Here is a 21006-nt window from a genome sequence, read left to right on the forward strand (position 1 = left end):
TGCAGAAGGTTGTGGGTGAACTACAACTCACATCATACCAGGTTAACACCCAGAAACTCCATCAGTACTTAGTTTATTATGTTGAGCAAGTTTGCTCTAGATGCATCATTGGTGAGGTTCAGTGAGCTCTCTGACTGCAGGGTAAACTACAACTCCCACCATAGTGAGTCAGTCCTCTCAAACCCCTACAGTAGGTTCAGTTGGTAATGGGGTTCTGTGTGCCAAGTTTGGTCCCTGTCTATTGTCGGTGGGTGTCACAGTTTCTCTGGATGTAGGTGAACTACAACTCCCAAATGTCAAGGTTAATTCCCCCCAAACCCCTTCAGTATTCAAATTTGAGTGCATTGGGTATGCGTGCCAAGTTTAGTCCAGATCCATCATTGGTTTAGTTCACAGTGCTTTCTGGATGTAGGTAAACTACAACTCCTATAAATCAAAGTCAGTTCTCTCCCAAACTTGGTCATGGGATTCTGGGTGCCAAATTTGGTCCAGGCCCATTGTCAGTGGTGGTCTCAGTGCTGTGTCTCGATGCAGGATAAACTACAACTTCCATCATGTTGAGTCAGTCCCGCAAACTGCTCCAGTATGTACAGTTGCCAATCAATTCCTCTGTTTGCTGTGTGCCATAGAAAAGAGTAGGAAAGGGTTATGGGAGAGGCAGTGGGTGGGATCATGCAAATTCCAAACCAATGGAGAGAGTCAGAAACACTTGGATGTCCATGATGGAAGAAAAACATAAAATCTAGGATGAAATTGTCCTGTACGGAAGCCTTCACTTGGGTGGTGGGCAGTATGGTGTTTATGGAAGACATTGGAAGGGCTCTTAGACATGTTCATGGCACTCACTATAGCCTACAATGTCATTGGAGGGAGGACCATTGGTGTCTCCTGAGCCACACACACACATACATATTTTCACTTTTATTATGTGTATAGATAGATAAGTTCTATGTGTTGTTAGGTCTGCCCTGAGATTTCAGTGTCAAAACCTGAAACCTAAGGATGACCTCTTTGTGATAGTCAAAGAGCTGAAGCTATTACAAGCGTCTGTCCCCGGTTATATCACTGTGAATGATATACTAAGCATCTTTAATAATTCAACAGGCCATTCAAATAAAACACCTCAAGTCAAGTGAATTGTAATAGATATATGCATACTTTTAAAGGTAGTACTCTTTCCCTGAGACTCCTCTCCCTTACTACGCTAACCTGAGGGTTTCTAGGCCAGAAAGATCCTTAACTCTCAGGTCTATATATCTTGTGCCCATTTCCATTTAGCATCAGCTCTTTGGAATGAATCGTACCAGATTTTAGTGATAAATCCATTTTCCTCCATCTAGGAGGACAGCAGAAGATATTTTAAGTTGTGAATTTTAATTTGCTTTCATTAGTAGATTTTAATTTGTATTTTAATTCTGTGTAGCTTGTTGTAATGCTTTTAATAGTGTTTTATCTCATTGTAATGATGTTGTATCCTGCCTCGAGCCATGGAGAGAGGTGGGTAATAAATTCATCATCATCATCATCATCATCATCATCATCATCATCATCATCACTATTGAAAAGTCCAAGTGTTCTAAAGCTGTCTCTACTACCACTGGAAACCATATACGCTCCCCCAGACAAAATTTCTGGGTCATTTTAGGGTTAAGTCCTGCTCTTGAAAAAGCAATATTTTAAGGGCTTCTAATGAGGATAGGATAGCAATCTTGAAGTCAAGGACAAACATACTTACATAACATAGGCACTTTTTTGTGCAGATGTCTTATCCAAGTCCCAATTAGCATTGTTTTTCCAACACTTACACAGAACAATGCACTTAGATTCACAATATAGTCAATCGAGCTCAGAGTCCATACATTTCCTTGATTATTCAGTGTATTTATTCACTCACATCTGATGATAAAACAATTAGATGCAATCCTAAACGTGTTTGCCCAAAGAAGAATGCTAGTAAGTGTCCTTAGGATGAAAGGCTTAGGTTCACAATTGTGTTGGTTTTTAAAATTTAGAAGAAGAGGGTAATTTACCTTTAGTTTGTCCATTCGGATTTTGTGCACTGCTAACAGCTTTTTGATCTATCTTTATAAATAAAAATGTAATGTCCATTTGTGAGGACCTCATATCTCCCAAACTAATTCTTATATCCCGCTCCATCTCCCCAAAGGGACTCGGGACTGCTTACATGGGCACCAAGCCCAGTAATGCAGCAATAAAATACATCAACATAAGATACATTTCAATTACAATGAAGTAATAAAGTGCAGAGGCTGGATATAAATGGATGGAGGAGCTCCCCAACCATCCGGAACAACTCAACTGGTCTATTGGTTGCAGAAGCAATGTGGGCAGTCGAGAAAGCCTTTCTGGCTACCCTCAAAACCGCGAAGGAGGTCCTAAGCAAGGCTCTAACCCGTGTTTGGTCTTCTGCCAGAGGCACTCTAGTCTCTGTCTCGACTGCTTCATCTCCGCCAGCTCCTCAGAGAACCAAGGGGCTGGATTGACTCTATGTGAAAGGGATGTTCAGGGGCAATTGTGTCCACTGCCCTGGCCACCTCAGTGTTATAGAGGTCAACCAAGGTATTGATATAACCACCATTACAGGTAAATTCCTAAGAGACATCAGGAATCTATCTGGATTCATAAGTATCCTGGGGCGGACCATCTTAATCGGTCCTCCACCCCTGCAGAGGTTAGAGGCTACGATTAGTCTAAAACTGATCAGATGGTGATTGGTCCATGATAACAGAAGTTTTTGCTCTTCCACACCGACATTTACCCCATCTGCAATAAAAATCAGGTCTAAAGTGTGTCCAGCATTATGGGAGGGCCCAGAAATTACTTGGGACAGTCCCATGGTCATCAGTGCAACCATGAAGCTGCTCCAGATAGGTGGACTCTGCATGGACATTGAAGTCCCCCAGCACTACCAGTTGCTGGGACTTCAATACCAGGCTAGAGACCACCTCAGCAAGCTCTGGCAGATAGACTATTGTGGTCAGGACACAAGCAGAATCCCCAATCTGTCCTGGTTACCCACTTTCAAATGGATGCATTCAAACCCAGAAGATTGCAGGATGGAACATTTGATCTGGGGGATGGATTCCCAGTAGACTGCTGCAACCACACCTCCCCGCCCCCCAGACCTGGCCTGCTTGTGCACCTCTAAACCCAGCGGACACAGCTGCATGAGATTGACCCCACCCAGCTCATCCAGTCAGATCTCAGTGATGCAAACCAGATCCACTTGTTTATTCCGGATCAAGGCCTGGTCAGCTATTGTTTTACCATTCATGGATTTAATAGGTAATAATCAGTTCCTGAAATCTGAAAGGAAATAGCATGCATCATTGAAGAGAAAAGTAGGTACTGTTCCATTATCTGGGCGGAGGCCACGAGGGGGCGCTAGAGAGAGAACGATTGTCAATTTTACATGGGGGAGTTGAAGGTAAACAATTTCACCGTTTTTACTGGTTATTTCCCCTCCCCCTTTCCCATATCATAAAGGAGGGTTATTTCCACAACTGGGATATGGGTGGGGGGAATAACAGGAAAACAGAGGGAAATGGTTTTCCTCCTTCCACCCACCCTCCACCTCCATAAAATGGACTATCCTTCTCTCTCTAGCACCCCCTAGGGGCCTCCACCTGGATAATGGAATAGTACCAAAAATAAATACTTTTTCATGTGGTTGGTTGAATATCTCTACTTCCCAAGTCATCCCCCTCTCTTGCAGCTTTGATTGTCATTGATGATAACAGATGAGGATGGAAAGGGGGACAATTGCTTTTCAACTTCAATTACAAATTGATCAGGAAGCCTGTGTGAGTATCTCCCTTTGTTCTAGCTTATTCTTCAGGAGCAACTCTATTGCTAACCAGTTAATTCCACATTTTTGATGCAAGCATTTGGATGAGCTAGAGCTGTGTCAAAGGAAACATTCTTTTTTTAAGTAAGGCTTATGGGTAAATGATAACAATACTCTACATATAACAAGCTGTAAAATTAAGCTTATCAAATATTTTAATGCAGAATTGCTTCAGTGACATTGACTATGCCATTCCATACCTGTCTACTCTGAAGTCAGTCCCGTTGTTTTCAGCATTGCTCACTCCCAGGGAAGTATGAATACGATTGAAAACTTAACACCTAATATATCCAAAAACTATATATTAAATCTTGAAGAGAAGCTTGATTCTCCCTCTTCTATTCTGACAAGGTACTACAGAGAAGGATGATTAATATTTCTTTCTGTGAGGAATACGGTGATTTGTGTCCTCATTATGTCCATGTGCCGTCGCGCCTGGGGCTGTAAACTCATAGTGAAAGAGGCATGGACGTGACATCTTTCCCCAGGGGATTGCTTCTTGCCCTCCTTTAGAGAAACTGGAACTCCCAAGGACCAAAACACTGTAGTTAACTCAAAAACTGGGTTTATTCTTCACAAAGGGGGTAAAAGAAAATATACATTACAGTCTTTGATTGTTTAAGTCCATGAAGCTTGTCCAGATCCCTCTTTCTCTGGCTGTGAATGCCGGAGCAAACTCAGCCTCAGTCCAATGACCTATGTCTGAAGACAAGAGTCTTCCTCTGTTGCCAAAGGACTGATGTGAAGGCGCTTGAGACTCCTCAACGTTGTTCAGGTTGGCCCTGAACATGAAGTGTGAGTCCCAAGGGTAAGAACCTCAGAATTGGTGCTGAGAGGTAACTTTTGAAGGGCTTTCAGAGCCAAGCCTCTCTTTCACGTCCATCCGATAGAGTGGAATGAAAAGGGGGAAACACAGTCCTACTCCAGGAAGAGGTGGAGCCAAACAGTTTTGCTGAGTGAGCAATATAACAGGTACAAACAACATTGATTGACAGATATAAATAACCAATCCAACTACATTTACAGGGTAAGGGCAAAATCAGGCATGATACAACAATTCAGATCTTGCAACTTATAGTTCCAACACATAGATGGCGCCACGCGCGCCGTCACAGTCCATATGACACAGCTCAGGATTATAAGTCTTTGTAAGAAATTGTGCTCCTTCGCACCACATACTAAAGCAAAAAATGAATAGAAGGCATCTTAATGCACATACCAAATATTATAGGAGACCTTTTTGAACACGACCAAAATTTTTGCTTATCGGAATCAGAACAGTTGTGTGTGTTTACCTTTTACTGAAATACCATCTAGAAGTTAATCTTCACAGGAGCTCCACAGGCTTTCTAAAACCACCAGAATCTACTGTTTACTGTGCACATATTACACCATCCTTTATTGGCCATGATGTTATCTTGATCAAAAGCATGTTTTAATGTGTTGGTTCAAATGCTAGCAATTTACTTCTGTTTGAAAGAGTAGATTCACCATGTCCCCTGTTTTTGACATCATAACATCCTGTCATATATTCTTTTTTTAAAAAAAATAATTTTATTTATAGTTTTCAAATACAGTGCTCACTATTAAAAACGGGGGTAGGTGTAAGCGACACAGGGGTCACGGGGCAAATAAGAGAAACAGAAACCAAGGAAGATAAAAATAAAAAGGAAATCCACCAAAAAAGAGAGAGAGAGAGAGAAAGAGAAAGAAAGGAGGGGGGGAGAGGGATATGGGGATTACATCAAAGAAAATAACATATTTCAGGGAACATTACTAAAGAGGGAAGTATATATTCTTTATATCATCAAGATGTGGCTATCACGGCTGTTATAGTGTATATTAGATGCTGCCATATTTCAGACTCTTGCTCTTTAGATCTAATGTATTTGCTTTGGAGGTATAGACGCCAGGTAGGGACAAAATGACAGCATTATCCTCCAAATATGGGTTCTGCCCCTAAATTTTTTCCCTTTGGTTTCCACATTTCTAGCATTGCAATAATGTAAAACTTCATCTGAGAATTCAGAAATAGTTTTCTGACATCCAAAGAAAAGGAACAGGCAGAGTGACTGAGGAAAAACAAACAGCAAATACAAGATTTCTAGGTGTGAACCATTTTAAATGTCTCACTCTGTTCAATGCTAGAAATCTGGGGATTGGATAAACATTTCATGTCTAGAGTTCTAGGAGTGTTTGCCAGTCTTCTTAGAGTCTCCTCATCAGTAGATTTAGAAAGTACATGGTCCAAAGAAACTGGGGAATTTCTACCCTCTCTACCCATCCTTACACACAACCCCACACAAATTCCTTTTCAGCCTCCATTGTATAATTTTCTTTTCTTGTGTTCTAAATCCACCAGAGGGCACATGTGTTCTTCTCCACATTGCCACTGTGTGTGCCACTATATATTTAAGAAAAAAAACCCACAGCAGAGTATCCCCTGCCTAAGAAAACATTATGGCATTCAAGGAGTCACCATAAGTTGACAGGCCACTTGAAAGCACACACACACACTCATACATTAAACCCGAAAACTTGTCTTGCCTGGAGTGATAGAGAAAACCAGCATAGCACATAGATTTGAATGTTGAACTAGGGGTCCAGAGCTGTTGTTGTTTCTTAACTATTCTCAAATTGACTTTAACTCAAAGCAAACCAATGAAGACAGGCCTCCAAGTCACCTTGTCAAAGGTGACACTACTCAGGGCTTATAGACTCAAGGCCTTGATTTCCTTGATTGAGTCATCCATTTCCTTCTGCTTTTTACATTGCCAAATATATGCTTTTTCTGGTGAGTCCTGTCTTCTCATGATATGGCCAAAGTATCTTGGCTTTTAGTTAGAGTTCAGGCTTGATTTGCTCTAGAACGCTGTTCTAGCCTAGTCAGATTCTGGTGCTCAGGGGATGAGGATGGGGATGCTGGGATAGAATCTGAATCTCCAGATGAGAAGAGGCCTGGAGAGAGTTGTTTTGAAATCTCCTGGCAGTTGCCATGAGACTGGAGAAAGCGATGTCAGTTCTCATGAGAACCTGCCAGAGGTGCAGGCTGAGATGTGGGAGACAAATGTTTGTCCAGATCATGGCACTTGGAACTTCGGAAGCAGAGCGTACAACAGAGACAGACAGAGAGATAAGGAGAGGAAAAGCAGGTGTGTGAGGAATTATCTAATGGGAGGGATTGGGGCATTTTGAGTGATTTCGGTTCCTATTCTTAGGTTTTGTTTTATGTATCCAAGTTTTCACGTTTGTTCTTGTTTCCAGTTCATGTGAAGATTAGGCTGCCTGTCAGATTCCTGCTATCATGTTTATGGATTAATTATGAAGACTGTGATTCTTTTGGAATAATTTTTTGAACTTTGATGCTTCTTTATAAAATTACTGATTTCTTTATATACTCATCTTTTAATAAATTTTATCTTACTGGACCATCTGGGCAAAGTGTGGTGGGGGTGGAAAAGGTGGTTCAAGGCTCTAGTGCAACAAACACAATTATTCATCTTTTTAAGACCATTGAATCTGTAGAACTCTTCTCCAGGACACATTTCAAACAAGTTGATTCCCTTATTATCTACATTCTTCCTGTCCAGCTTTCACTATCATACATAGAAATTGTGTTGTCAAAGGCTTTCATGGTCGGAATCACAGGGTGGTTATGTGTTTTCTGGGCTGTATGGCCATGTTCCAGAAGCATTCTCTCTTGACGTTTCACCCACATCTAAGACAGGCATCCTCAGAGGTTGTGAGGTGTACCTCACAACCTCTGTGGATGTCTGCCATAGATGTGGGTGAAACGTCAGGAGAGAATGCTTCTGGAACATGGCCATACAGCCCAGAAAACACACAACAACTCCAAACATAGAAATTGAAAATAAGAAGACATGGACAATCCTAACTTTAGTGTTCAATAATATCTCCGTTGAAGATCTTATAGTTGTCCTTCCAAGTCCGAGCATAGCATAGCTTCTTGTCTCAGCGGTGCACACAATCCCACAATTACAGAAAGAAAATGCAAATGGTGGAAGGATTCTAGAGTTCAATCTCTTTTGAAATGCCATAAAATACTGCTTGTTTTTGAGAAGTGACACAGATTTTAGCTTACAGCTGTATCCTATGACAGGGCTTTTTTGATCTTAAGCCACTTTGGAAGTCTAGGACAATAATGTCGATTGACCTGCAAATGTAATAGATACATCTTCTTAATTCACACAGTTGTTTCCAACTCTTAATGACCTTCACGCCAGAGCTTCCTGTCGGCCGTCGCTGCCCCCAGTTCATTCAAGATCAAACCAGTCACTTTAAGGATAGCATCCATCCATCTCGCCCTTGGTTGGTCTCTCTTCCTTTTTCCTTCCATTTTCCCCAGCATCATGATCTTTTCCAAGCTTTCATGTCTTCTCATGATGTGGCCAAAATACGTCATCTTTGCCTCTAATATCCTTCCCTCCAGTGAGCAGTCGGGCATTATTTCCTGGAGTATGGACTGGCTGGATCTTCTTGCGGTCCAAGGCACTCTCAGGATTTTCCTCTGGCACCAAAATTCAAAAGCATCTATCTTCCTTCGCTCAGCCTTCCTTATGGTCCAGCTCTCTCAACCATAGGTTACTATGGGGAATACCATTGCTTTGACTATGCTGACCTTCATTACCAGTATCATGTCTCTGCTTTTCACTATTTTATCGAGGTTGGCCAGGTTGGCCACGTCTTCTGATTTCCTGGCTGCAGTCTGCATCTGCAGTGATCTTCGCGCCTAGAAATATAAAGTCTGTCACTGTCTTCACGTTTTCTCCTTCTATTTGCCAGTTATCAATCGGTCAGGTTGCCATAATCTTGGTTTTCTTGATGTTTAACTGCAGCCCGGCTTTTGCACTTTCTTCTTTCACCTTGGTGATAAGGCTCCTCAGCTCTTCCTCACTTTCAGCCATCAGAGTGGTATCATCTGCGTATTTAAGGTTGTTAATGTTTCTTCCAGCAACTTTAACTCCAGCCGTGGATTATTCAAGCTCCGCACATCACATAATGTGTTCTGCATACAAGTTGAATAGACAGGGTAAGAGTATACAGCCCTGCCGTACTCCTTTCCCAATCTTGAAGCAGTCTGTTGTTCCATGGTCTGTTCTTACTGTGCCTACTTGGTCTTTATACAGATTTCTCAGGAGACAGACAAGGTGACTTGGTATCCCTATACCACCAAGCACATGCCACATTTTATTATGATCCACACAGTCAAAGGCTTTAGAATAGTCAACAAAGCAGAAATAGATAGATAGGTAGGTACATACATACATACACCATGGCCTACATCAAGTTATTAGTCCTTAAATCAAGACTTATTTAAGTTCAGTTGTGTATGAATCTCATTCATGAATTCAGGCTAATATAAAGTATGTGATTCCAGGAGGCTATTATTCCAAAAACAAGTACTTAAATCAAGATTGACCTGAGTTCCATTGAGTCTATGAATCTTTATTTGTTGGATCTAATAAATGAATTTAGACTGCAATAATTTTCTTACGTTGATACTGTAACGTACTTCCACTTGAAACTCAAAATGGTATATCTATGATTTCAGGAGGCTGTTCTTCCAAGAGCAATGTATTAGGAATCCTCAGCATCTGATAGTCAAAAGGTATTCTGTCACAGACAACTGGTTCAGGAGGAAAATGTATGAGTCTTTGCTCTCATTTACAGCTACCAGGATTGTTCCCTTTTATAAAAGGTCTGCCTCTGCAAATTGACTGGTGGAAATGACTCTAACCTTTCCACTTTACCTTTAGCAGTTGTCTTGGGACTTTTAGCAGCTGCAGCATGATGTTTCACAGGGCTGCCGACATTTGAAAAGTTTTATCTGCTGAAATTCTATCTCAGCATATATCTTAAAGTTACAGGAGCCCCAGACATGAAAGGCTGGGAATTCTATTTTAGATCTGCCTGCAGCAACACTTTAAAAAAATTGGGAGCCGTGCTGCTTCTGACTCAAAAATGAAATCAAATAAAATAACCACAAATGCACCAATTTGAAACAACTGCCAACACAATAAAATCAGAATTTCTTTATTCTTTTCAGGGACAAAACCACTACCCACTTTTTCAGGCCCCTTCCACACAGCTGCATAAAATCCACATTGAACTGGATTATATGGCAGTATGGACTCAGATAATCCAGTTCAAAATAGATAATGTGGATTATCTGCCTTGATATTCTGGGTTATATGGTTGTGTGGAAGTGCCCTCACAAGAGAGTCTTTTTGTATGTTGTGTACTCCAGAGGAGGGTAATTTGAAGCCCAGGGGCCAAATGCAGCTTCTGGCTATAATGTGTTCCCTGAACTTCAGGCTCTTGTCCTAAAAGTTTCCAGTGCTCGCTTGTTGGCAAAAAAAATGACACCATAAACTTAGGGTATTTTTCCCCTGTATTTCATAGTGTTTGTTTTTATGTGATTTTGTTACTGATCGTTTGTTCGGTTTGACTTGTTCTGTCAGATCTGTTTATCGTAATACATTTATTATTACATCTCCCATGATTCCATAGCCATGCCAGTTCATTTATTGTGTCAGAAGCAAACCGAGGGTACAAGTTGCAATGTATTTGAAAATACAAACATAAACAAAGTTAAAAAAAACAACAACAACAACTTGGCATCATACTAAATGTCCTCTAATTAGCAGCACTAATTATTATTATGGACGCTGGAACTCAATTGACAGACCCAGTCTTTTAGACTTGAACATGCCCATCTGTATTTTATAAGTGTTTTTATGAATGTCTGATGTAATTTAATAACTTTTTAATTGATTCACAATGTATTGTACAATTGTATATATGTGTTTTATTGTAAGCCGCCCTGAGTCCCCTATTGGGTGAGAAGGGCGGGATATAAATATTGTAATAAATAAATAAATAAAATTAGTAGCTGGCCACTTGAAGTGCTCTGGTGTTGCTGTAAGAAGGTCCTCCATAGTGCATGTGGCAGGGCTCAGGCTGCATTGTAACAGTCTTTTGTGTGCCCAGGAGGGAGTCTCTCATCCGGCGTCAGCCACTGATTGAGATTCCAGGTTTTAGCCTGCCACTTTTGGACTCTCACTTGCTGAGGTGTTCCTAAGATCTCAGTAGATCTTAGAAAACTATTTATTGATTTAAAGCATTGGCGTGATGCATGATACCTGAACAAGGGATGGGCTGGAGATGTCAATGCCTTGGTCCTTTCATTGCTGGCTGCTACTTCCCGGCGGATGTCAGGTGGTGCAATGCTGGCTAAACAGTATAATTTCTCCAGTGGTGTGGGGCTTAGACATCCTGTGATGATGTGGCATGTGTCATTAAGAACCACATCCACTGTTTTAATGTGGTGAGATGTATTCAGCAGCAGAGTAGCAAAGCGCAAGGGCAGATGTCTTCACTGTGTCTGGTTGTGATCCCCAGGTTGTGCCACTGAGGGCCTTTCTCGAACATAGGCCTTTTGCAACTTAGGTCAATCAAAACATATGGGAATTACAAATTTCCAAATAGACCTCAACACTGAAAAGCTTTTCACATATATGGTAATAGCGGCTAGGATATGTTTAGTGAAACTATGGAAAACGCAAGAAATTCCCTCAATAGAGAAATGGATGCTGAGATTAATAGACATTAAAAATATGGACTTACTAACGCAAAAAGTATCACAAAACATGTCATCAAGACAATGGACAGACTGGGACAAACTGAGACAATATTTGAAAAAAGACAAAATCAAACTCTTATAACTATGTCTATTGAAACCTCAGGCTTAAATGAGATATAGGGATGTTGTACCGGTGAGAAAGGGGAGAAAAGAAGATGATAAGTTGATGCGATGCAGATGATCTTGGAAGTGGAATAACTTTTTTTTCCCTTCGCTTTCCCCCCCCTCTTTTGGGGTGGGGGGAGGTTGGCACTCGATTGTTCTATTGTTTTTATGTACACATTTAAAACTATAAATAAAACATTTAAAAAACATACAGGACTTAGAGTCATTGGAAATATCTTTGAAAATTCTCTTTTTAAACCCACGTCCCCCTCAGTAGAAGCACCCTAACTCCTATGCAAGGCAGGTAACCCTCTTCAACCAGGTTTTGGGGCTCCAACTCCCAGAAGCCACAGCCAGCTTGTTCAATGGCCAGGAAATCTGGGAACTGAACTCCAAGCAGGTTGAAGAGGCCTGGTTTAAGGGGTAAAGGGTGCGCCACTGTTTGAAATACAATAAATAATTACTCATCCCCGCACAGATTTTAGCCTATGTGTAGCTGTATCCTATGCTGTCAGACCAAAATGCCTCCATCGTCGTGTACAACTTTCATTTGGACCCCCTCCCTTTTACATAAAATACAAGAGAAAAGGGAACGCAATGGAGGCCTGTGTTAACATGAAATGGTTTCCCCAAAGTGTTGAGGCCAACAGCCTCATTTTGAGAGGTTTTCTGTCTAGCTACTCTAATACAGCGAGGAGGGAACCTGTCGGCACTTAGGCCCAACTCTCTGAATGGAGAGGAGCAGCAGTGGCAGCTGAGGGCCAGTGAGGCCTATTGTGAAGCAACAGTTGGAGGAGAGGAAGGCAGTTCCATTGCCTGAGGGAGGTGGGTGGGGCTTGTGGGCTCAGGCTCTATCTATAGGGAGAGGAGGCCAGGCCTTGGTCAAGAAGGGAGCCTTCAGCCAAGGGAGGTTGGTTTGTTGTGGGTCAGCAAGGAAACAGAGGGCCTGACTGAGCCTTCTGACTCTGGCTGCCATGCGTGTGCCTGCCTTTCTCCCCACTAATGTTTTGTTTCTCCCTTTGCAGAAAATGAGTGAATTCCACCCAGACCTCAGCCCACTCAAGGAGCCCCTGGGTTTCATCAAGATTATTGAGTGGGTGAGTCTCTTGGTACAGTGGCTTCTCTGGCTGAGATATTTGGCCAAGGAAGGAAGGTAAAGCCCTCTTAAGGAAAGGCCTTAAGGGAGCTACTAGGCCGCTCCTTTGTTTCCTAGGAAACTGAGCTTTTCTTCTCCAGCAGGACTCTCTTGCTAGGCCTGGACTAAGCCTCCCCCTTGCGTGATGTGGAGTTCCTTCAAAATAAGGACATTACAGGCAGTCTCTGAGTTACAAACATCCGACTTGCACACAACTCATAGTTAAGAATGGGGCGAGACAATAGGAAGTGAGAGTAATGATATTTGTTGTAAGTTATTATATAAGGGGTGTTCAAATTGGGTTATTTTCTAAATTGGTATATGATGTTTTTAGTTGGTTATGTATTTTATGTATCGATGTAGATGTATTTGTGTCTTTTAATCCTTTGTATGCTGCTTTGAATTCCACCCATGGGAAAAAAGTGGAATAGAAATGAATAAATAATAATAATAATAATGTCTTGTCGAAGGCTTTCATGGCCGGAATCACAGGGTTGTTGTGTGTTTTCCGGGCTGTATGGTATGTCCCAGAAGCATTCTGGAACATGGCCATACAATCCGGTAAACACACAACATCCTAATACAATAGAGGCTCACTTATCCAACATTCGCTTATCCAACCTTCTGGATTATCCAACGCATTTTTGTAGACAATGTTTTCAATACATCGTGCAATTTTGGTGCTAAATTTGTAAATACAGTAATGACTACATAGCATTACTGCATATTAAACTACTTTTTCTGTCAATTTTGTTGTATAACATGATGTTTGAGTGCTTAATTTGTAAAATCATAACCTAATTTGATGTTTAATAGGCTTTTCCTTAATCCCTCCTTATTATCAAACATATTCGCTTATCCAACATTATGCTGGGCCGTTTATGTTGGATAAGTGAGACTCTACTATAATAATAATAATAATAATCTACCCCTTGGAAGGGAAACTCACTCCTGAAATTGCTATCACGGGGAAAAGGTGTATCCACTGAAACTTTATCACCAATCTTTGTTTTCACAACAAGCCACATTTGTCAAAATCCAGTTATCACCGGGACAGAAAGTGGGGGGAAATCTTCTGAACAGACAATTAAACAAACACCACAGGGGTATTAACTCTTCCCAGTGCTATCCAAAGCTTCTGTCTGTCTTTCCTTCTTTCCCTTCTTTCTTTCGTTTTTTCCTTTCTTTTTGGAGTACCTGTTCCAATTTACATACAAATTCAACTTCAGAACAGACCTACAGAATCTGTCTTGTTCATAACTTGGGAACTGCCTGTATTTGTAATATCCAAAACTGAATATTTCTGGTTTAGGCCTTCCTATGCACCAGTGTACTGTATAATGAATCTTCAGTATTAATCCTTCCCTATGCTATCCAAAGCACACGCGCACGCACTAGCACACATGCACACACACACATATACATATCGATGGCTGGGGTTATACTTTAAAAATGTACCTGTTCCATCATATACACCAATTCAATTTGAGAACAAACCTACAGAAGCTATCTTGTTCATAACTTGGGGACTGCCTGTAACTCAATCGTGGTGGTTTCCTTTTCTTAATCACCTAAGCGTATGTGTTTTAGTCAATAGTACTAAATGATAGAAAACTTTGTGGGTTTTTTTTTGTTCCTGTAGAATTAAAGCCAATATGTAAGACTGGAAAAATCACAGCCAAAAGATTTACAGATTGGATGCTGGAATGAATGACAGGCTTCTTGCTGCTCCTGAGCTGCTTGGGAGCTACTAAAGCACTTTGTCTCCTAACGGAATGGGTTCTCCCCAAATCCCAGTGTAAAGATCACATAAATTGGCATAAGTGATCTTTATACTGGTATAAATCACCAACAGGATTCCAGTCTAGATGGCAATTTACCTGTATGATGCCTTTTGGCACTGAATGTTGTTCCATTGATATCTCAGTCTTAAAAGCTAGAGGAAAGTCTGAAAATTTATAGCAGATTTATAGCAGAATGCCTGTTGCGAGAGCGAGTCTTTTAAAATGAGTTATATGATGCTCCTTGTGTGTTGCTCAGTTTTCCAGACAGACCAAAATGTATATACTAACTGGTTTATTTCTGTGTAGTTCTTTTCTATGTTTGCATTTGCTGCATGTGGAGGATATAAAGGTACAACTACAATACTAGTGTCCTGTGTAGGACTTGTCAACAGAACGGCAACAGCTACTTTTGCCTATCCTTTCAGGTGAGCCTTTAGTACATTTGCATATACAGTAGAGTCTCACTTATCCAACACTCGCTTATCCAACGTTCTGGATTATCCAACACATTTTTGTAGTCAATGTTTTCAATACACCATGATATTTTGGTGCTAAATTCGTAAATACAGTAATTACTACATAGCATTACTGTGTATTGAACTACTTTTTCTGTCAAATTTGTTGTATAACATGATGTTTTGGTGCTTAATTTGTAAAATCATAACCTAATTTAATGTTTAACAGGCTTTTCCTTAATCTCTCATTATCCAACATATTCGCTTATCCAACATTCTGCCGGCCCGTTTACGTTGGATAAGCGAGACTCTACTGTACATCTAGTCAGCCATCACTGTTAACTAATATCCTACTTGGTCAAGTCGTTTTTGATAATTCTGGAGGTTATTCCACATTCCTCTGTTAACTGGCTGTTAGGTGAGTTAGTTTTCCTAGAGCAGCGAATGTATTAGCAATTATAAACACAAGCAAGAAATGTGTTGTCGAAGGCTTTCATGGCCAGGATCATAGGGTTGTTGTGTGTTTTCTGAGCAGTATGGCCATGTTCCAGAAGTAATCTCTCCTGACGTTTTGCCCACATCTATGGCAGGCATCCTCAGAGGTTGTGAGATGTGGGCAAAACGTCAGGAGAGAATACTTCAGGAACATGGACATACTGCCCGGAAAACATACAACAACCCCACAAGCAAGAAATTTATATTTTAGAATAAATTGTTAATTTTCTAAAAGCCTAGCAGGATAATCCTACAAATCACAATCTGGAAACTACTATCTGGCTAATGTATAGAAGCATAGACTCAGTGGAGCCATTGTCGTCGTCCTCCTCTCTGCTTCCCCCCTTCTCTTTAGCTATACGAGATGCTTGTGGTAATACTTGAACATTGTTGTTGTTTTTTAGGTTGAACAAAGTTATATTTAGTTCACCAGATCCCACCCGCTGCAATGGCACTTGGACTGACTTCCACCTCGTGGGCAATTTCTCTACCTCTGCACAGTTTTTTGTGACATGGGCCGTCTTGATATTCTTGTACTGCATGGCTGCCCTTCTGCTGTACCTTGGCTATATGCACATATATCAGAGCGGGGGCATTCTTCCAATTATAGTAAGTTTCTCTAATTAAGACCAGATGGAAAGGAGATTTGACCTTCATAAATCAAGAGTTTTAGGTGTTTATGGCTAGTGACATCATTAAAAAGTATACAAGGATATCACTAATCTTATATGCCCTTATCAAAACGCATGCTTTTGGAAACATTCACATTTCCAGTTGATAGAGATTATGAAACATAAAAGTAATAAATTCAACGACTATGGTACAACGAGCAGTTAAGCTATGTTTATTTTGACACGAGGATAAGTATGATACTAGTTAAACTTTTGGAATAGGTTAATGTAGGGATAAATGCTAAGAGATTGCCATAATGCATCTGGATCAGTAGGGAAAGAATTTGTGCAATAGTCACTAGAGTTGGATTGGAGAGACTTGAATTCAGATCTACATTCAGCCATGTAATCAAACTCCCAAGACCTCTTCTATAACCTCCTGAGGCCTCTTCTAATCTGGATTTCATATGGCAGTGTAGGGCCCTTTTACACAGCCATATAATCCAGAATATCAAGGCAGATAATCCACATTATCTGCTTTGAACTGGATTATCTGAGTCTACACTGTCATATAATCCAGTTCAAAGCAGATAATCTGGATTTTATACAGCTGTGAAGGGCCTGAGTGACTCGCAAGCAGTTCCCCCTGCCTCTTTAGGCTTATTTTGTACTAAAATTTGCGGTGGAAAAACAATATACCACATTGAGTTTATTGAAGGAAGATCAGGAAATAAATGGAAGAAATTAATAATTCTATTTTGGGTAATCATTTGCTTTATCAAAACATCTTAAAATTATGCTGAATTTCTCTCTGGGTTTCTAGTTGGAAGATACCCGAATGAATCCAAAGATAATATATTTGCAATTATAAGTTTCTGAAACTCAAGGAATAGTACATATCCAGCTTTTTAGGCATAAGAACTGTTTTATTCTTAGGCTATATAGTATGATCGATAAAAAGTTTGCCTCCCAAAGTTTTCTGAAATTAAGAACTCTGTAAAAGCATCCTCAGTATTGTAGCTTCACAGATAATGTTGGAGAAGGCACTAGAGCTGTGTAATCTGCACGTGTTTTGTACTCTTGCAAAGGAGGGCCCTTCTACACTGCCATATGATCCAGTATATCAAATCAGATAATCTGCTTTGAACTGGATTATCTGAGTCTACCTGCCATATGATCCAGTTCAAAGCAGATAATCTGGATTTTATACAGCTGTGTAGAAGGGGCCAGAGTCAGTACTACATGAGGGAAAGTTTCTAGGAGAATTAGGAGAAAAGGCAATAATAAATGTGTAAACAACCATTGCCCAGCTGCCAGATCATAAAGAAAAATGACCTTCTGGCTATCAAATTCATTAGAATGTAATCTTTATATAGTTTAGTCCATCACTGTACTAATTGTGGTGTTTTAACAAATACTTATAATTTATGATGTGGGATAGTTGTAATTTTGGGGATATATTACTACTTTTGAGATTTGTGACAGTAAGTAATTTGTAATTTCAATGATACATAAGATACTTAACTACTTGGAGCTCTTACAAGACAAGTGAGGGTGTGAATCAATTTGATGATGATTAATAGTGCTACAAGGATAATTATCTTATAAAAATATTATTCATGCAGATTACAGAAGCGATTCACTTTATTTCTATTGTACAGATGAATAGAGCTCAATATTAATTAAGATGGTAATAATATATTCAGTGATAAAAACAAAAATTGAATTAGTTTTCATTTTAGTAGCACTGTGCCTCAAGTGACAGTAAATTGTTAACTGTAGCTTTCATTCTGAAAACTTTGCCTTGTGCTAAGCAATTAGTAGCTTGACTCTCTCTGCAGGATTATCTCTTCAGTCTCGGGGCTGTCTTTCTGTGGCTGGTCAGTACTGCTGCCTGGGGAAAGGCCCTTGCTGACATCAAAATTTCAACGGGTCCCCGTATCATGGAAGAAATTGCTGCTTGCAAACTACCAGGTTCCTCCTGTATATTTGGTTCTGTTAGCACCATGGGAAGCCTGAATGTCTCTGTGGTATGTATGTTAGAAATTTGGGTGCTGACATATTGCCTTGTTATTGTTGTGGATTGATAAGAACATGTGGCCAGTTCTGGAGGTCTGGGAATAGCACCTTTTGCAGTAAGTTTTGAAATATGATCTGAAATCATTTCTATAGACACCTTGCCTTGTAGGACAAATACCAAAGAGAAAGAATTCACTCTTGGGCAGGGGTTACATGAGGCAGAGGGGAAATGGTCTTTGCAGCCATGTATTTATACAGCTCTGTTTTGGAGTTCAAAAAGTATTTGATGAACTGAATACAGTGTTCCCTCACTACTTCGCGGTTCGCTTTTTGCGCCCTCGTTGTTTTGCAGTTTTTAAATAAACACTAAAATAATAGTATAAATCATAAAATAATATTATAAATCCCTCTTTCTACTTCCTTCCTAAGGGGAAGCCGAAGGAAGGAAGGAGAAGCCAAAGGGAGAGAAAAGGATGCTGAAGCAGCCTTGTTTTCACCTCACAAGGCATGTGCGTGCTTGAGAGGCGAGGAGGGGACAGAGACGCTATGTGCCAGTGAGATTGTAAACAACAAATATAGCATCCCTACTTTGTGGATTTTCACTTTTCGCGGGTGGTCCTGGAACGTAACCCCCGCGATAAGTGAGGGGACACTGTACCATAGTAGATGTGGATGAGTGTGGAGATTTCTCTGGTGGACAGCAGCAACTGTCCAGAAGCAACTCCGGTTGCTCCTGACACACACAAAAAAAGCAGGGTAGTAAAATATATTAGAAATGGCAGAAATTGAAATATTAGAGATGTTGATAAGACAGAAGTCAATAGATAACACAACACAACCAAAAATGTTTCTTGCTGTCTTGGTTTTTAGGCCTATTCCTGGGTTATTTGGGGAGCTAATTCAGAAACTTGCATTGGATAGACTGCATCAGCTCTAGTTTCCTAGACGGTTATCATGGTTTTATGGTATACGTTCTGTATTTCAAAAATGAGCCGGTAGAGGAAAACTGGTGCCATTTTTTGAATTTTGAATTTTTTGAAAATATAACCAGAAAAGGACTAATATTTGAGGCACTAAAATGTGTGTGGGCCAGTGTAATCACTTCAGATGTAGAATGTGGCGCCAGTTAACAAATAGGACAAATACCGAAGAAGGGAAAAAATCACTCTTGGGCAGGCATTATCTGATGCAGAGGAAGTCTCTCCAATTTCCCAAAAATTATATCAGTGCAGAGACAAGGTTTGTGTCTACTCTTGATTGTGTAAGAGGATGCATAATTTTTCCAGACTTGTGTGTTCTTCACCCATAATGTTTCCTATTTTGAGCATAACCAGTGATTGCTTGGCCACTGGTAGAAAGGTATAATCCACCCCAATTTTACCAGAAGGAATTGTCACTCTGCTAGCATTAAGTTAGGCTGTAATAGTAATTAGGACTGAATAGACAGTCATGTTGTAATAAATCAGTTAACAGTGCCACAAAACTCCTGTCCATGTAACTTTTGTGTGTGTGTCCAAAGAAAAAAACATTCTCAATTTAATAGCCGCAAACTACATAGGGGAAATGTGCTTGAATCTCTCTGATAGGGAAAAGGCTTGGGCATATTCGTTCTTCCTTCATTGTAAAATAGCCACATATTAATGCACACGTGTTTTTAACTTGCAGGTTTTTGGATTGCTAAATGTTATTTTGTGGGGAGGAAATGCTTGGTTTGTATACAAGGAGACAACTTTCCATAAACCAAATGGTAATTCCCCAAGCCATGGGCTCTATCCACCTGCGTCAGGAATCTAAAGAGCTTCACACCAGAGCGGTTTTGTTGTATCCTGTTGCCAAGATCTTGAATACCCTGCATTTCAAAGTATCTCTGTAGTAACTCATTTTCAAATATATGAAACTTCAAAGCCTGAATAGGAGAAATTAGGAAACTTTGGAGGGGGCAGCTAATACTCTGTTGGATAGTCTAACATTCAATCAAACCTACTTGTGCTCTGTTAAAATCTAGACTAGACTCTTCAGGGAAGAGCATTTTTGTACTGGTAATAAATGTTTGTTCCTGTATCACATCTTGTAATATTAACTAGTCCTCTTCTAAACTTCTAATCACTTTGTAATTTGGAACCTTCCAAATAACATTGTTGTACATTCTACTGCTAATGCCATAACTCTTTGCTTGCATAGGTTTGAGTTTCTGATTTCAGTGTAATTGTTTAATGTTCTGGAAAAGAAAATGACTCTTGAACAGAAGTTGGAATTTACATAAGAACATTGAGGCAGCTCCAGTGAATGTTTGTGGTGGTTACCAAGGCCCATTTTAAGTCAAAGGATCCCTTGTGATGACATGTTTAAAACTGAATAGCTGTAGATGCTTAAGTAAGATAAAACTCCAAACACCATTAGATGTAAAACATAAGACTTTTGAAGAATTGATTGTATTATTGAGAAAGTGACTATGCTTCGGTTGAACCAATAAATTGAGGTTTCTAAGAATCTTGCTTGTGTTCAATGTAGTATAATAGGTGTAGTTGTTTTAAGCCACTTTACATTGTCATTACCTTTTATCCTAAGGTTATCAGTTTCATCTTCTGGCAGGCCACTTCATCCCTTCAGTTATGTAGTACCATATTTCACTACATAATTTTTACCATCACATAATAGTCACAGCCCCTCTCTTGGATCCCCAATTGAGTTTCCCCCCGATATTGTCAGTCTCTTTAGTGGATTGAATCCAAAAGCACTGGGTGAAGAGAGTGAAAATACCAGCTTTCAGATCCAGTCCTCCTCAGAGAGCAGTGAAGATGAAGTATTTCTGGTGGGAGGGGCAGCACCTCGCTGAAGGAGCTCAGCACCTGCGAGGAGCTCAGCAGAAGG

The 21006-nt window shown here is 40.2% G+C and overlaps 1 protein-coding gene across 3 annotated transcripts; it reads left to right on the top strand.

The window, feature by feature from the left end:
- Positions 1-12416: 12416 nt before the first annotated feature.
- Positions 12417-20625, top strand: sypl1 (synaptophysin like 1). 3 transcript variants are annotated; one of them, XM_008111565.3, is made up of 6 exons: positions 12417-12461; positions 12662-12733; positions 14862-14980; positions 15910-16114; positions 17958-18146; positions 19801-20625. In XM_008111565.3, the coding sequence occupies exons 2-6, from the start codon at positions 12665-12667 to the stop codon at positions 19927-19929; spliced, it is 711 nt and encodes a 236-aa protein (XP_008109772.1). In that variant the 5' UTR covers positions 12417-12461; positions 12662-12664; the 3' UTR covers positions 19930-20625. The 3 variants fall into 3 exon arrangements, with proteins under 3 accessions (XP_008109772.1, XP_003221585.1, XP_062837782.1); XM_003221537.4 differs by having other exon boundaries at positions 12429-12546; XM_062981712.1 differs by lacking the exon at positions 12417-12461 and having other exon boundaries at positions 12558-12733.
- Positions 20626-21006: the final 381 nt, after the last annotated feature.

The sequence above is a fragment of the Anolis carolinensis genome, chromosome 5, assembly GCF_035594765.1.
Source record: "Anolis carolinensis isolate JA03-04 chromosome 5, rAnoCar3.1.pri, whole genome shotgun sequence".
Taxonomy (NCBI): domain Eukaryota; kingdom Metazoa; phylum Chordata; class Lepidosauria; order Squamata; family Dactyloidae; genus Anolis; species Anolis carolinensis.

Coding starts and splice junctions, on each gene's coding strand:
- sypl1 (XM_062981712.1), top strand. CDS start 12,611: ATGCGTGTGCCTGCCTTTCTCCCCACTAATGTTTTGTTTCTCCCTTTG. Junction 16,115..17,957: donor GGGGCATTCTTCCAATTATA/GTAAGTTTCTCT, acceptor CTCTCTCTGCAG/GATTATCTCTTCAGTCTCGG. Junction 18,147..19,800: donor GAAGCCTGAATGTCTCTGTG/GTATGTATGTTA, acceptor TTTAACTTGCAG/GTTTTTGGATTGCTAAATGT.